The sequence below is a fragment of the Erythrolamprus reginae genome, chromosome 13 (genome assembly GCF_031021105.1).
Source record: "Erythrolamprus reginae isolate rEryReg1 chromosome 13, rEryReg1.hap1, whole genome shotgun sequence".
NCBI classification, from domain to species: domain Eukaryota; kingdom Metazoa; phylum Chordata; class Lepidosauria; order Squamata; family Dipsadidae; genus Erythrolamprus; species Erythrolamprus reginae.
Genome location: NC_091962.1, coordinates 3,814,159 through 3,830,157, shown reverse-complemented (window position 1 = coordinate 3,830,157; position 15,999 = coordinate 3,814,159). Strand labels below are relative to the sequence as shown.

The 15,999-nt window shown below is 44.0% G+C and overlaps 1 protein-coding gene across 1 annotated transcript; it reads right to left on the bottom strand.

Moving 5' to 3' along the window:
* Positions 1 to 769: 769 nt before the first annotated feature.
* Positions 770 to 13,338, bottom strand: LOC139175440 (cystatin-like). Its single transcript, XM_070766565.1, has 3 exons — positions 13,117 to 13,338; positions 6,284 to 6,406; positions 770 to 844 (listed from the first exon to the last, which is right to left on the bottom strand). Exons 1-3 carry the CDS (start codon positions 13,336 to 13,338, stop codon positions 770 to 772), a joined length of 420 nt encoding a protein of 139 aa, XP_070622666.1.
* Between the last annotated feature and the right edge of the window lie 2,661 nt (positions 13,339 to 15,999).

The following is a 15,999-nucleotide window of genomic DNA, read 5'->3' as shown; positions in this document are numbered from 1 at the left end:
CCAGGAGAAGCCCTTGTGTTGTTGTGTTGTGTTGGTCAAAACCTGAAGGCTGGGTTGGATTTGGACAAGAAGAGGACACAAGGCGGAAACATCATGCTGAGAGCTTTATTAAGATTAATGAACCAGCAAAATATTGATTCTTCTCAAAGATGAACCTGATAGAAAAGAGGGAAGTGGAGAAAAAGGTCTCCCTGGATGTCAAGGAACAATTTCAGATGTGAATTCGGGCTGAAGCAAATGGTAGAAAAAGAAGAAGAAGAAGAAAAAGAAGAAGAAGAAGAAGAAGAACAAGAAGAAGAAGAACAAGAACAAGAAGAACAAGAACAAGAAGAACAAGAACAAGAACAAGAACAAGAACAAGAAGAAGAAGAAGAACAAGAACAAGAAGAACAAGAACAAGAAGAACAAGAAGAAGAACAAGAACAAGAAGGACAAGAAGAAGAAGAAGAAGAAGAAGAAGAAGAAGAAGAAGAAGAAGAAGAAGAAGAAGAAGAAGAAGAACAAGAACAAGAACAAGAACAAGAACAAGAAGAACAAGAACAAGAACAAGAAGGACAAGAAGAACAAGAAGAAGAACAAGAACAAGAACAAGAAGAACAAGAAGAACAAGAAGAACAAGAACAAGAAGAACAAGAAGAACAAGAACAAGAACAAGAAGAACAAGAAGAAAAGCTTGATGTGAACCCAGCTTGCACACCAGATGTTGCTCAACCACTGGACACACTCAGAATCCTTAGCCAGAGCAGAAGAGGTCCTTCGGAGGTCCACATCAGCGACAGGAGAGGTCTCTCAAGATCATATTTTTCAGGAAGGAGGTTAGAACTTTAAATAAGCAGATTTCTTTCTGGAAGGGAATGAGAGAGAAAAACTGAGTTCAAAGGGACCTTGGAGGTCATCTAGTCCAGCCCCTTGCTCAAGGAGGAGACAAGATTTCATAAAATCTTCCAGTGATGGAGCTCAAACAACTTCTGGAGGAAATCATTCCCATGCTTAATTTTTCTCACTGTTTCTACTTAGTTCTGGGTTTCTTCTCTCCTTCATTAGTTTCCATCCATTGTTCCTTGTCTTGCCTTCTGGGCCTTTGGAAAATAAGTTGACCCCCTCCTCTTTGGGGGCAGCCCCTCAAAATATTGTCTCTCCTAGTCCTTCTGAATTCCTGCAATTGTTCTTTGTGTGGTTTTAGCCTCCAGTCCCCTAAATCCTCTTTGTTGCTCTTCTCTGCACTCTTTCAAGAATCTCAATGTTTTTTTACATCTTGTGCAGAGATGAATAAATTAACTCTAGAACTAAAAAACAAGGAATAATCTGTATTTGCAATTGTTGGGATCTATTTTACTGCTGGTTAGAGAAAAGGTCAAACTGATACAATATACGTAACTAACAAATATAAAGAGCAATTGCCTGGTGAAAAATGTTTAATGGAAATATGGAGCTCTAAGATTATTAAATTCCTTAAGATTATAATTCCTTAAGGAAAAAAATATTTCCGGGATAAGATTTTTATTTTTCTCCATCATAAAGTAAAACAATATATATTTATAAACACAACAACAATGTTTAAAATCAATCAAATACAAACATTTTTTTCTCATTACTCAATCAATGAAGGCTCCTATTTCTCCTCTTTAAAATTTTCTATTAATTTTATACAGCATTATCAACTCTAAAAAAATCTAAATATTTTTTTCCCCTCACCGTCTTACTACAAAAGGTTACATTACATCAATGCAAGGAATAATAAAATCTCTTTTATCTACATTTTAATATTGTATCATATAGCTAATTAAATATTCTCTCTATATATATATCTTTATATATATAGGAATATCTTTATTCCTGGAGGGGTCTGTAATATGGTAAATGATTTAGCTTTACTAGATAAATGGTCAAAGCAATGGAAACTGCAGTTTAATGTTTCCAAATGTAAAATAATGCACTTGGGGAAAAGGAATCCTCAATCTGAGTATTGTATTGGCAGTTCTGTGTTAGCAAATACTTCAAAAGAAAAGGATTTAGGGGTAATGATTTCTGACAGTCTCAAAATGGGTGAACAGTGCAGTCAGGTGGTAGGGAAAGCAAGTAGGATGCTTGGCTGCATAGCTAGAGGTATAACAAGCAGGAAGAGGGAGATTATGATCCCGCTATATAGAATGCTGGTGAGACCACATTTGGAATACTGTGTTCAGTTCTGGAGACCTCACCTACAAAAAGATATTGACAAAATTGAACGGGTCCAAAGACGGGCTACAAGAATGGTGGAAGGTCTTAAGCATAAAACGTATCAGGAAAGACTTAATGAACTCAATCTGTATAGTCTGGAGGACAGAAGGAAAAGGGGGGACATGATCGAAACATTTAAATATATTAAAGGGTTAAATAAGGTTCAGGAGGGAAGTGTTTTTAATAGGAAAATGAACACAAGAACAAGGGGACACAATCTGAAGTTAGTTGGGGGAAAGATCAAAAGCAACATGAGAAAATATTATTTTACTGAAAGAGTAGTAGATCCTTGGAACAAACTTCCAGCAGACGTGGTAGATAAATCCACAGTAACTGAATTTAAACATGCCTGGGATAAACATATATCCATCCTAAGATAAAATACAGAAAATAGTATAAGGGCAGACTAGATGGACCATGAGGTCTTTTTCTGCCGTCAGACTTCTATGTTTCTATGTTTCTTTAATAAAAGAAACTATTTATAAAACATCACCTATGTCGTAAAATAAAGTTCTATATGTTTAAAATCTAAACAATAAGTACATTTTGTGTTATATCATGATATAGTACTATTATATTTGTATTTGTATTTATTAGATTTGTATGCCGCCCCTCTCCGTAGACTCGGGGCGGCTCACAACAATAACAAGAACAATGTAAAAAACAAATCCAATAATTTTAAAAACACTAAAAAAAACCATTATTAAAAGCAAACACACACACAAACATTCCATGTATAAACTGTATAGGCCCGGGGGAGATGTGTCAGTTCCCCCATACCTGACGACAGAGATGAGTCTTAAGAACTTTACAAAAGGCAAGGAGGGTGGGGGCAACTCGGATATCTGGGGGGAGTTGGTTCCAAAGGGTCGGGGCCACCACAGAGAAGGCTCTTCCCCTGGGCCCCGCCAAACAACATTGTTTAGTTGACGGGACCCGGAGAAGGCCAACTCTGTGGGACCTAACTGGTCGCTGGGATTCGTGCGGCAGAAGGCGGTCCCGGAGATATTCTGGTCCTTTGCCATGAAGGGCTTTATAGGTCATAACCAACACTTTGAATTGTGACCGGAAACTGATCGGCAACCAATGCAGACTGCGGAGTGTTGGTGTGACATGGGCATATTTAGGAAAGCCCATGATAGCTCTCGCAACTGCATTCTGCACGATCTGAAGTTTCCGAACACTTTTCAAAGGTAGCCCCATGTAGAGAGCATTACAGTAGTCGAGCCTCGAGGTGATGAGGGCATTTCTCATCTTTGCATCTGGCACCCAAAATTTAAATCAAATTCTCATGTTTCGATTCTTCCAAAATTAACCAATTACTAATACATACATATCTCTTAATTTTCTATCCAATCATAAAACTTCCCCCAAATTTTATAATAATCCGAGTCTTGTTTATCTTTAAGTTTTAAAGTCAATCTACACATCTCTGCACAATCCATAATTTTTCTCAAAACTTCCCTTTCCGTTGGTATCCTATTCAATTTCCAGCATTGTGCATATACAATCCTAGCTGCTGTAAATATATGTATGAAAAAATATTTAACTATTATTTAAAATATGCAACAGAATATATATAGTTAGAACCGTTATACAGATCTGTCTCACATTCGCCCGATTTTCTTCTTAAACGTTTGTGTTTTGTACTGTATGTTGTGTGTGTATATGGATTTAAATAAAATGTATTTTTAATAATAAAAAAAGAATATCAATATTTTTTACACTATTTATCTATCTATCTATCTATCTATCTATCTATCTATCTATCTATCTATCTATCTATCTATTACATTTGTATGCCGCCCCTCTCCGCAGACTTGGGGCGGCTCTCAGCAGTGATAAAACAGTATACAATGACAAATCTAATATTAAATCTAAAATAACAATTTTACATTAAAAACCTAAAAAAAACCTTATATAAAAACATACATACAAACATTCCATACATAAAACTACATAGGCAAGGGGAGATGTCTCAGTTCCCCCATGCCTGACGGCAGAGGTGGGTTTTAAGAAGTTTACCAAAGGCAAGGAGGGTGGGGACAGTCCTGATCTCTGGGGGGAGCTGGTTCCAGAGGGTTGGGGCCGCCACAGAGAAGGCTCTTCCCCTGGGTCCCGCCAGCCAACATTGTTTAGTCGACGGGACCCGGAGAAGGCCCACTCTGTGGGACCTAACCAGCCACTGGGATTTGTGCGGCAGAAGGCGGTCTCGCAGATATTCTGGTCCATACTATGGTGACTAAAACTGGATGCAATATTCCAATGGTGGTCTTATCAACGCATTATAAAACAGAAATATTATTTTATGTCTTTCCATCTGTTGCTGCTTGTTCTGCCTTGAGGTGCTTTGGAGAATAGGTTAAAAAACACCACCTCCTTTTGTGGCAGCTATTCTAATATTACTATTCTAATATTAGTTCAGTGGATTTGCAGCTGGCTGAAGTGTAGACACCAGAGGGTTGTTGTTAATGGCGAGTATACTGAGTAGAGACTGGTTACAAGCGGTGTGCCACAAGGGTCTGTTCTGAGTCCTATTCTTTTTAATATCTTTGTGAGTGACATAGGGGAAGATTTGGTAGGGAAGGTTTGCCTATTTGCCGATGACTCTAAAGTGTGCAATAGGGTTGATATTCCTGGAGGCGTCTGTAATATGGCAAATGATTTAGCTTTACTACATAAATGGTCATAGCAATGGAAACTGCAGTTTAATGTTTCCAAATGTAAAATAATGCACTTGGGGAAAAGGAATCCTCAATCTGAGTATTAATAATAATAATAATAATAATAATAATAATAATTTATTATTAGATTCGTATGCCGCCCCTCTCCGAACACTCAGGGCGGCTCACAACAATACTTGTGGCAGTTCTGTGTTGGCAGTTCTGTGTTAGCAAAAACTTCAGAAAAGAAAGATTTAGGGATAGTGATTTCTGACAGACTCAAAATGGGTGAACGGTCAGGCAGTAGGAAAAGCAAGTAGGATGCTTGGCTGCATAGCTAGAGGTATAACAAACAGGAAGAGGGAGATTGTGATCCTACTATATAGAGGGCTGGTGAGACCCCATTTGGAATACTGTGTTCAGTTCTGGAGACCTCACCTTCAAAAAGATATTGACAAAATTGAACGGGTCCAAAGACGGGCTACAAAAATGGTGGAAGGTCTTAAGCATAAAACCTATCAGGAAAGACTTCATGAACTCAATCTGTATAGTCTGGAGGACAGAAGGAAAAGGGGGGACATGATCGAAACATTTAAATATGTTCAAGGGTTAAAGAAGGTTCAGGAGGGAAGTGTTTTTAATAGGAAAGTGAACACAAGAACAAGGGGGCACAGTCTGAGGTTAGTTGGGGGAAAGATCAGAAGCCACATGAGAAGATATTATTTGAGTAGTAGATGCTTGGAACAAACTTCCAGCAGACGTGGTTGGTCAATCCACAGTCACTGTATTTAAACATGCCTGGGATAAACATAGATGCATCCTAAGATAAAATACAGGAAATAATATAAGGGCAGACTAAATGGACCAGGAGGTTTTTTTCTGCCGTCTATCTTCTATGTTTCTATTACTATCCTGTCTCTCCAATCCTATTGAATTCCTGCAATTGTTCTTTGTATATTTTAGCCTTTAGACACCTAATTCTCTTTGCTGCTCTTGTCTACACTCTTTCAAGAGTCTCAATATCTTTTTTTTTCTTAATATCGTAGTGACCAAAACTAGATGCAATATTCCAAGGGTAGTTTAATCAAGGATTATAATTTAATTTAATAAATAATAATTATAAAGCACTGCTACTATTTCATGTGTTTCCACCAGTTGTTTCTTGTCCTGCCTTAATGTGCTTTGGAGAATAGGTTGACCCCCATTTTTTGGGGGGGGGGGAGGCAGTCCCCCAAATAGCCAACACCCCTAATGTGTCACCTCTAATCTTTTGAATTGAAGTCTTCAATGAAAACAATTAAAACCTTATTTGCAGAGGTGGCTGTTGAGCGCAGACAAGGCAGTTTAATTCATCTATTAATCTGGAAATTGTATAATCGGAATTTGGCATCCAATCTCACCTTTAAATTCCCTCCAACCTTACATTTCTGGATCCTCCTGTATTTCAGTCTCCTGCGGGCCTGTTTTTTGCATCTTGTTTCCTCTAACGTCATAATAAGATGGTATTCTTCGCTAGTAACCTCCTGGATTTAAAAATAAGTGTACAGGGCCTTTTAATGAATTACAAAACACGGTCGGCTTCATCGGTTGCAACCCGGAAAGGACTTTAAGCCTTGAGAGCAGCAAGAACATCAGTTCAAGAGGAGAGATTTCTATATCAGATACAAACAGCAGAAATCATATTTTGGCCCACAGTAGCAGTCCCTCCATTAGAGCACCCCCTGATCTCCCTCCAGCACCCCCAAACTCTTCTATGAAGAACCCTGGCAGCACAGTGGTTAGAAGGCAGCATTGGAGGGTAACTCTGTCCATTGCCAGCAGCTCGATCCTGACCTGATAAGGGATGACCCAGCTTTCCGTCCTTCCGAGGTTGGTAAAATGAGGACCCAGATTGCTAAGGGAAGGCTATAAAGCATTGCAAAGTGGCATATCAGTCTAGCTGTTGCTCACTCTCTTCCTTCCTTCCTTCCTTCCTTCCTTCCTTCCTTCCTTCCTTCCTCCCTCTCTTCCTTCCTTCTTTCCTTCCTTCCTTTCTTTCTTCCTCCCTTTCTTTCTCCCTTCCTCCCTTCCTTCCTTTCTTTCTCCCTCCCTCCCTTCCTTTCTTTCTCCCTTCCTTCCTCCCTTCCTCCCTCCCTTCTTTCCTTCCTTTCTATCTTCTCCCTTTCTTCTTCCTCCCTTCCTTCCTTTCTTTCTTTCTTTCTCCCTCCCTTACTTTCTTCTTTCCTTCCTTCCTTCCCCCCACCCTTTCTTCTTTCCATCCTTTCTTCCCCCTCCCTCCCTCCCTTTCTTCCTCCCTCCCTTCTTTCCTTCCTTTCTTCTTCCCTTCCTTCCTTTCTTCTTTCATTCCTTCCTCCCATCCTCCCTTCTTTCCTTCCTTTCTTCTTCCCTCCCTTCCTTCTTTCCTTCCTTCCTTCCTTCTTTTTTCCTTCCTTCCTTCCATAAGTCTGCCAACTGCCAGGAGTTCAAACTTGACCTGCTCAATGTTGACTCGGCCTTCCAGCCTTCCGAGATTGATAAAACGAGGACCCAGATTGTTAGAGGCAAAATGCTGACTTTGTAAATAGCTTAGAGAAAGCTATAAAGCACTGGGTGAAGAGGGATATAAGTATAAGCAGGGGTGGGCTACCGCCAGGACAGGAAGGGAGAATGCAGTGGGGTAGCGAAAATGGAGCTCCACCCCAGAGCACCCAATTTGCACTGAAAGAAAATGCATAAGCCACACCCACAATGTGATAGTAAAAAATTTGGTAGCCCTTCACTGAGTATAAGTGCTACTTCTATTGTCTTTCTTTCCTTCCTTCCTTCCTTCCTTCTTCCCCTTCCTTCCTTCCTTCTTCCCCTTCCTTCCTCCCCTTCCTTCCTTCTTCCCCTTCCTCCCCTTCCTTCCTTCCTTCCTTCCTCCCCTCCTTCCTCCCCTTCCTTCCTCCCCTTCCTTCCTTCCTCCCTTCCTTCCTTCCCTCCTTCCTCCCCTTCCTTCCTCCCCTTCCTTCCTTCCTTCCTTCCTCCCCTCCTTCCTTCCTCCCCTTCCTTCCTTCCTTCCTTCCTCCCCTTCCTTTCTTCCTTCATCTCTCCCCTTCCTTCCTTCCTCCCCTTCCTTCCTTCCCTCCCTCCCTCTCTCCCTCCCTCCCTCCCTCCCTCCCTCCCTCCCTTCCTTCCTTCCACTGTAAAGCAATTTGATTCTGACCGGCCCAAGCAAGACTCAACCTTCCATCCTTCCGAGGTCCATAAAATCAGGACCCAGATTGTTGACGGGGGGCAAGAGGCTGACTCTGCAAACCGCTTAGAGAGGGGCTGCAAAGTACCTTGAGCGGCATATAAGCCTTAACCGCTCTTTCAATTGTTTTCGGAAAATCCCCCAGTCTTGGGAGAGGGGTGGCATACAAATATAAATTATTATTATCATTATCATTATCATCATCATTATTATTATCATTATTGAAGTAGACCCAGAGACAGGGTTTGAGCAATCGGTACTTTTATTCAGCTCAGAGAATAAGTGACAGCTCAGCAAGGTAAAGTGACAATTCAGCGAGTACCGACTGGCTCTGCAGGGAGAAGCCGCTTCTTTTATGCTTTTGCGGTTCCCGCCAAAGCGAGAGCCGGCCGCGTCTGAGCCAATCAGGAGCGACTTCCTGCTTGGGCTCAGACAGCGCTGGAAAAGAGGAACAAACTATTTACAGCGTTACAAGGTAGCCATTTCAGGATACAACACCCCTCCCCTCATAGTTGGACCCATCCATCAAGAAAGCCACGTGACGAAGTCGTCCAATCGGTGAGGCCTTCGAGACTCTCGCGCTGACCTGCGCAGTCCATTTTCTCCTTCGCCACTGACTGTGGAGGATGGCTCGCCGCTGCTCTCCCGGTGCGGCGGACTAGGCCTGGCGGGCCCAACGAAGGCCTCGGAGGACGAGGATGGCTCGGCGTCGCTGGATGGTTCCCCCTGGCCCGATAAGTCTCTCTGCGTGTTTCTTAGTTCGGGCAATGTATAAAAGTCTGTTGAAGGGGGAGAGTCCGAGTCAGCGGGTTGTTGTAATTGGTTTTCAGTTCGTTTCCGAATGTGGTCTATGTGTCGTTTCCACAAACGACCATCCTCCAGTTTAACAATATAAGTCTTGGGTGCATTTTGCTTAACAATAATTCCCTTCATCCAGTTTACATTTCCATCAAAGCATTTTACATATACATTTTGACCCAAATACATTTCTCTTTCTGGTTTTATGCACATTTGGTTATTATTCAAACAGAACCTTGGGTTTAACCTGTCTAGTGGTGACCTCAACTTTCTCCCCATCAATAACTCTGCAGGGCTTACATGTGTGTGCGAGTTAGGGGTAATGTGCTGGGTTAATAAGAATTGGTCCAAGTTCTGTTGCACATCTCCAGGGCCTGACCTGTGCAATGCCTCCTTTGCCACCCTTACGTAACGTTCTGCCAACCCGTTAGCCCAGGGCGAGTAAGGCGAGATGAGGGCATGTCTGACCCCCAGGCCATCTAGGAATAATTCGAATTGCCTGGCTGTTAGTTGTGGTCCATTGTCAGACACCAATAGATCAGGGCAACCATGGGATGCAAACAGTCTGCTCAATACCTTGATAGTGGCACTTGTGGTTATGTTGTTCATTGCTATTATTTCCAACCATTTGGAGAAAGCATCAACCACTATTAGGAAATACTGAGACCCCACTGGGCCAGCAAAATCAATGTGGATCCTAGACCAAGGGCCAGCAGGCTGTTCCCACTCAGCCGGAGTTGTTTTGGGGGGATTGGGCCTAGACTCTTGGCACGGGTCACACTTTGAAACCCAACTTTCAATATCAGCATCAAGCCCTGGCCACCATAAATGCCCCCTTGCTAGGCTCTTCATCCTGACAATCCCAGGATGGCCCACGTGTAACATTCTGAGTACCTTTTCCCTTAGGCGTTTGGGGATGATCACTCTATCCCCCCACAGCAAACAACCTTTTACATATGACAATTCAAGCCTTTTGTTCTTAAAATCACACATTTCAGGTTTAACAATATCATTTTGCCATCCCTTTAGAACACAGTTCACTACTTGTTTCAGGATTTGGTCTTGCTGCGTGTGTGCAGCTACCTCTTTTGCTGTGGTTAGTGGGTTTTCCTCGAGTTCTATCATTAGCACGTCTGTGGTTGGAACAGGGTCTTCTACCAAATCTGCTATGGGGCATCTGCTGAGGCCGTCTGCATGATTGATTTCCTTCCCCCCCTTGTGGGTGAGCTCATACTGATACCCTGAGAGGAAAAGGGCCCATCTGATTAGTCTTGGAGACATAAAAGGTGGAGTGGGCTTGTTGGGGGCTAGCAGGCCTAGTAGGGGTTTGTGGTCAGTGACTAGCTCAAAGTTTCTTCCAAAAATGTAATTGTGAAACTTCTTTACCCCTGCCACTAATGCCAGAGCCTCCTTGTCTAACTGGCTATAATTTCTCTCCGTGCTGGTCATGGTTCTTGAAAAAAATGCTATTGGGGCCTCTGTCTGATTAGGTAGAACGTGAGCTAGGACTCCTCCTATGCCGTACGGCGAAGCGTCGCACGTGAGCCTAATGGGTAGTGAGGCACTATATTGGACTACTACACTTTTAGAAGTTAGTAAATTTTTTATTTGAGCAAAGGCTTCACGTTCAATTTTCCCCCATGTCCAGCGGGCTTCCTTCTGGAGTAAACGATGGAGAGGCTCTGCTACTGTTGCCTTCTGCTTTAAAAAAACGGAATAAAAATTAAGGAGGCCCAAAAATGCTTGCAACTCACTCTTATCTCGTGGCTCTGGGGCTTCTCTAATTGCTCTCAGCTTCTCAGTTGTGGGGTGGATACCTTCCTTATCTATTTTATATCCTAGGAATTCAATACTGTTAGTTCCCCAGACACATTTATCAGGCTTGATTCGTAACCCTTTGTCCTGTAGCCTCTTAAGTACTTCCCTTATTCTTTTGTTCACTTGTTCCTGGTTTTCCCCTGCAATTAAGATGTCATCAAAATATGGGATGGCCCCATTTACCCCTGACAATAGGCGTTCCATGATGCTCTGGAATATCCCTGGGGCTATGCTCACCCCAAACTGTAACCTCGTGCATTTGAAAGCCCCCCTGTGCGTTACAATTGTTTGAGCGTTTGCTGTTTGTTCATCGACCGGAAGTTGCTGGTAAGCCTGCGCCAGGTCGATCTTTGCGAACCTTTTCCCCTCCCCCAGGGAGTGTAAGAGTTGTTGCACAACCGGAATGGGGTAGGGGTGGTGTTGGAGTGCCTTATTCAGGGTTGATTTGTAATCAGCGCAAACTCTTAAGGAGCCATCTGGCTTCAGGGGTGTCACTATGGGAGTTTCCCATGGCCCCTGTTCCACAGGGACCAAGATACCTTGACTAATGAGTTTGTCCAGCTGTAAGTCTAGCTTGGGGAGAAGCGGGAGGGGAACCCTGCGAGGTTTCAGTCTAACCGGTGGGACCTTGGGGTCAATAGAGAAAGATATGGGGGTTCCCTTATACAATCCTAAGGTGGGGCTGAACACTTCAGGGAACTCTTTCACAAAGTTAGGCATAATATCACAGTTTACATTACACACACCCGAAATTTCAATCCCCAACGGTTCCATCCATGCTAGCCCTAGCAGGGAGTGTTTGGCCCCCGTCACAATAAGCATGGGAAGGGTACATTTGACATTCTTAAATACAATAGGTACATTTGCAGTTCCCAGGACCGAGATTACCCCCCCTTGGAAGTCTCTGATCACCAAAGAGGTTTGAATTAGGTCAGCCTCAGACACATTAGGCATATATAGCTTAAATTTTTCCCAGGGCATGATGGTATATCTCGAACCCGTATCTAGCTCCATTGAGCAAGGCTGGTTATTTAGTAACAACGAGATAACAATTTTAGCCCCCTTTTTGGTTGCCGTGTTATTCACGGAATATTGAGAGTTACCTCTATTGTAGTCTCGGTTAGCGGTGGGGTAATTCCTTTGACCCGAGTTGCGGAACGGTCTCCTGTCTCGCGATTGGGGGGGGGGGTTTTGGGGTCGCTGGTATTGTTGTGTGGCAAAAGTTTCTTCTGGTGCCGTTGCTCTGCATGCGATGGCGATGTGGCCTCTCCGGTTGCAACGGCGGCAAGTGGTGTCGCGGAACGGGCATCGATGGCGCTGGTGATTTCCCCGGCAGCCCGCGCAGGGGGCTGGATGAGTAGCTCTAGGGTGTCTCGGTTGGTCTTGCAGGAGGAGGCAGTCGTCCCCGTTGCTAGTTGGCTGGCTGCGGACGTCTGTTCCCATGGCGCTGGGAGACTCGGCGTCGATTTTGGCAATGGTTTCTCGCCTTCCGTGCTCTTTTAATTCTCTTGCCGCTGCGTCGGCTGCTTCCGCGGTTTGCGCTAATTTGATTACGGTTTGTAGAGTCGGCTCATCTTCGGTGAGGAGTTTACTTCTCACTGTGTGGTTCTTCATGCCGAAAATCAAGGCGTCGGTGAGGCGAGCTTCCGGATCTTGAAACTTGCATTGAGCGAGTACCGTTCGAAGCCGCGTTGTGAATTGGCTTATCGACTCGGTTTCTCTCTGAGCCATCATGTGAAATTGATGCCGGTAAACCACGGCTGGTCTGGTTGGTTTAAAATGGCTCGCTAGTTTCTGTTGAAGGACGTCCCACGCTGTGGCTCTTGCTTGTTCTGGTTCGGTGAGAGTTTGGGCAAGTCTACGGATCTCTGCGCCGCAGTAGTTTAGAAAAATAGCCCGTCTGCGATCGGCTCCGGCGTCCTGCATTCCCGCCGCCTCGAGGAATATCTCGAAGGTGGCCATGTACTCGTCCCAAGTCATTTTCTCGGCATCGAAAAGTTCTGGAGCCTGGCCGATCTGGATTTTGTCCATGTTGCACGCGAAGTTCTTCCGTTCGTTCGTCGCCAGTGAAGTAGACCCAGAGACAGGGTTTGAGCAATCGGTACTTTTATTCAGCTCAGAGAATAAGTGACAGCTCAGCAAGGTAAAGTGACAATTCAGCGAGTACCGACTGGCTCTGCAGGGAGAAGCCGCTTCTTTTATACTTTTGCGGTTCCCGCCAAAGCGAGAGCCGGCCGCGTCTGAGCCAATCAGGAGCGACTTCCTGCTTGGGCTCAGACAGCGCTGGAAAAGAGGAACAAACTATTTACAGCGTTACAAGGTAGCCATTTCAGGATACAACAATTATTACTCCAAGGCTCCAATGGGGCGACCCAGCCACCCCCAAATCCTTCAGACACACACCTGCAATTTCACGTGGCCCCGCTGCTTGAAATACCTGGCGTGTCGAACTCTGCCCTGGTTGTATTGCTCCACGACGAAGGCGGTGATTTTCTTCACCTCCGCATCGGGGAGAGGCGCGTGGGAATGTTTCCCGGGGATCCCCATCAGCAGCTCCGGGGGGAACATCAGGAGGACGCTGAGGGGGCTCAGAAGGGACGGGAAAGGCAGCGCGGAGTGCACCATGGGGCTGGCCAGAGAGAGAGAGATTGAGAAGAAGAAGTAGAGCCACTCCAGACCAACCTCGACGTTCTGCCTCCGATCTGCAGCAGCCGCAGTTAGTAGCGGGGCTCACCTGGACGGAGGCCACGCCCATTCTCTACAAGCCCCGCCCCTCTTGCCTGGACCATCTCCCCTGCCCAGGGACCCACCGACCCCGCCCGCTTTGGGTTCCCCTCCGGCCCAATTCTTCCCCCCAGTTGAGGTTCGGCCGAAGTCGGGAAGGGGAGACGGCTGAGTTACTACTCGCGGTCTGCTGCAAAACCTCAGCGCTCCTGCTAGTTGGACAATATTACTCGGTTTGTCATGTAGATGGTTGAGTGGTTCTGGGTGGGGAATTTGCAGTGGGTGGGACATTTATTCTATCTTTTATTCTATTTTTAAATTTACCTATTCTGATTTTATGTATGGTGGGACTGGTCTCTGGGGGTCACACTACTTTCGTTGCCAATGACAATTCGTTGTTTTTGACAATGACAATAAATTTATTATTATTATTATTATTATTATTATTATTATTATTATTATTATCATCATCATCATTATTATGTCAATACAACACAGCAAACGAGATCACTATGCTGGATTTCGTATTTCATCACCAGTCGGGCGCTTCCCAAGCACCTAAGACTGAGTGATGTAGCGGCGAATTATGCTTGCCGATCCCAGTAAAGCGGCCTTTTGCAATTGACAGATGGAGATTTTGTCAATTCCGATGGTTTTCAAATGTCCGCTGAGATCCTTTGGCACTGTGCCCAGCGTGCCAAGTACCACTGGGACCACTTTCACGGGCTTATGCCAGAGTCGTTGCAGCTCGATTTTTAGATCTTCGTATTTCACTAATTTCTCTAGCTGCTTCTCCTCAATTCTGCTGTCTCCTGGGATTGCGATGTTGATGATCCATACTTTCTTTTTCTCCACAATCAGGATGTCGGGTGTGTTATGCCATCCTAAGATAAAATACAAAAAATAGTATAAGGGCAGACTAGATGGATCATGAGGTCTTTTTCTGCCGTCAGTCTTCTATGTTTCTATGTTTCTATGAAACCTATGGAATGTCTAGACCATTCGCTGGCTGGGGAATTCTGGGAGTTGAAGTCCAAATATCTTCAAGTTGCCAAGGTTGGGAAACACTGGTCTAGATGACCTACAATGTCCCTTCGGTTAATCTGTTTCCTTTTTTAAAAAAAGTTTATTGTTTTCTACAAAATAAAAAATCGATATACATCACAACGGTCCTTTGCAGATCGTAACCCGTTTCATTGTATTTCTTGTTTACAAATCTATGTGCAATGCGTTCGATTCAAGAGAGTAAAATAAGTATATTAAATAAGAGAGATGTGTAGTAAATATTTGCATTTATGAACATATCAATAAACCTAGCTGGTAGAGACGTAGGCATGCATATAAATAGATTCCTCTACTTATCATAGTCTATGAGAGGTCCTCTGAGATATAAATACCCAGAAATTTAAAGCTGCCAACCGTCTCTACCTCTTCGCCATTTATGTACAATCTGTTGTACAATCTATTGTCCATTTCCCCCAGCAGGACAAAGCAAAGCACGGTGGTCTTAAAGCCTGAAGGTTGGATGGGATTTAGACAGGAAAAGGACACAAGGTGGAAACATTGTGCGGATAGCTTTTGTTGTGGTTGGCTCTGGCCAAGCTCCTGCCCCAAGGACTGTGGATGTGGGGGAAACATCCACATGCTGCAGGCCTGTTTTGCCCCCGGTGGAGTCTGCTGATGAAGGCTCCTCTGACCAAGAAGACATGAGTGAAGGGGAGGAGGAGAGTGGGGCAGACAGCTCAGAAGGAGATCAATTATCTAGCTCCTCCTTGGATTCAGAACAAGAGTTAATGATACAGCCAGGCATGCGGAGAGCGATGCATAGGCAACAACAACTGAGAGATTATTATCAAAGAAAATGAGGCCACCTGTGGTTGGATGGGGCTGTGGTAATTAGTGAGGCTGCTATAAATAGCAGCCTGTGGGTTTGGCCATTGTGGAGGATTATCTGATCCTTGTGTTTCGTAACTGCTTTGCTAACCTTGATCTTTGTGTGCTGATTTTTCCCCGCTTTGAAACTAAACCAGGGCAAAGTGTGTGTCACTTTGTGAAAGAAGAAAGTCTGTGAATTGCCTCACAGCTGCAAGCTAAGTATCACAGAACTGATCAGGGACTTGTACAAATTACCAATTTGTTTGGAGACGAGTGCTATACAAAAAGAGGGCTTGGTTTATTTGCATTTTTCGGTATAAAGAACATTGTTTTGAATTTTCAAACGTGTGTGTGTGTCTGAAATTGTATCTGTGCATTTTGGGGAGGATTCTACCAGAGAGCTCGACAGAACAGCTTTATTAAGATTAATGAACAGAATTGGCAAAATATTGATTGGTATCAAAGACGAAAATTATAGAAAAGAGAAGTGCAGGAAGAAAATCTCCCTGGATGTCAAGGAACCATTTCAGAAACGCAGAAGGTGTGAATTTGGGCTGAAGCAAACCGTCTCATTCTTGATTTGTGGCAGAAGAATCAAAGCTTGGTGTGAATCCAGCTTGCACACCAGAGGTTGCTCGGCTGCTGGACACACTCAGAGTCCTTAGCATTGGTCCTTCAGTGTTCAAG

Bases quoted from the DNA above. Each gene is read 5' to 3' on its own strand.
- LOC139175440 (XM_070766565.1), bottom strand. From the start codon at position 13,338: ATGGTGCACTCCGCGCTGCCTTTCCCGTCCCTTCTGAGCCCCCTCAGC. The intron at 6,407-13,116 runs GTGTGTGTCTGA...TTTTAAATCCAG, and splicing joins GGGGCCACGTGAAATTGCAG to GAGGTTACTAGCGAAGAATA. The intron at 845-6,283 runs GTGAGATTGGAT...ATTCCCTTCCAG, and splicing joins AGGTTGGAGGGAATTTAAAG to AAAGAAATCTGCTTATTTAA.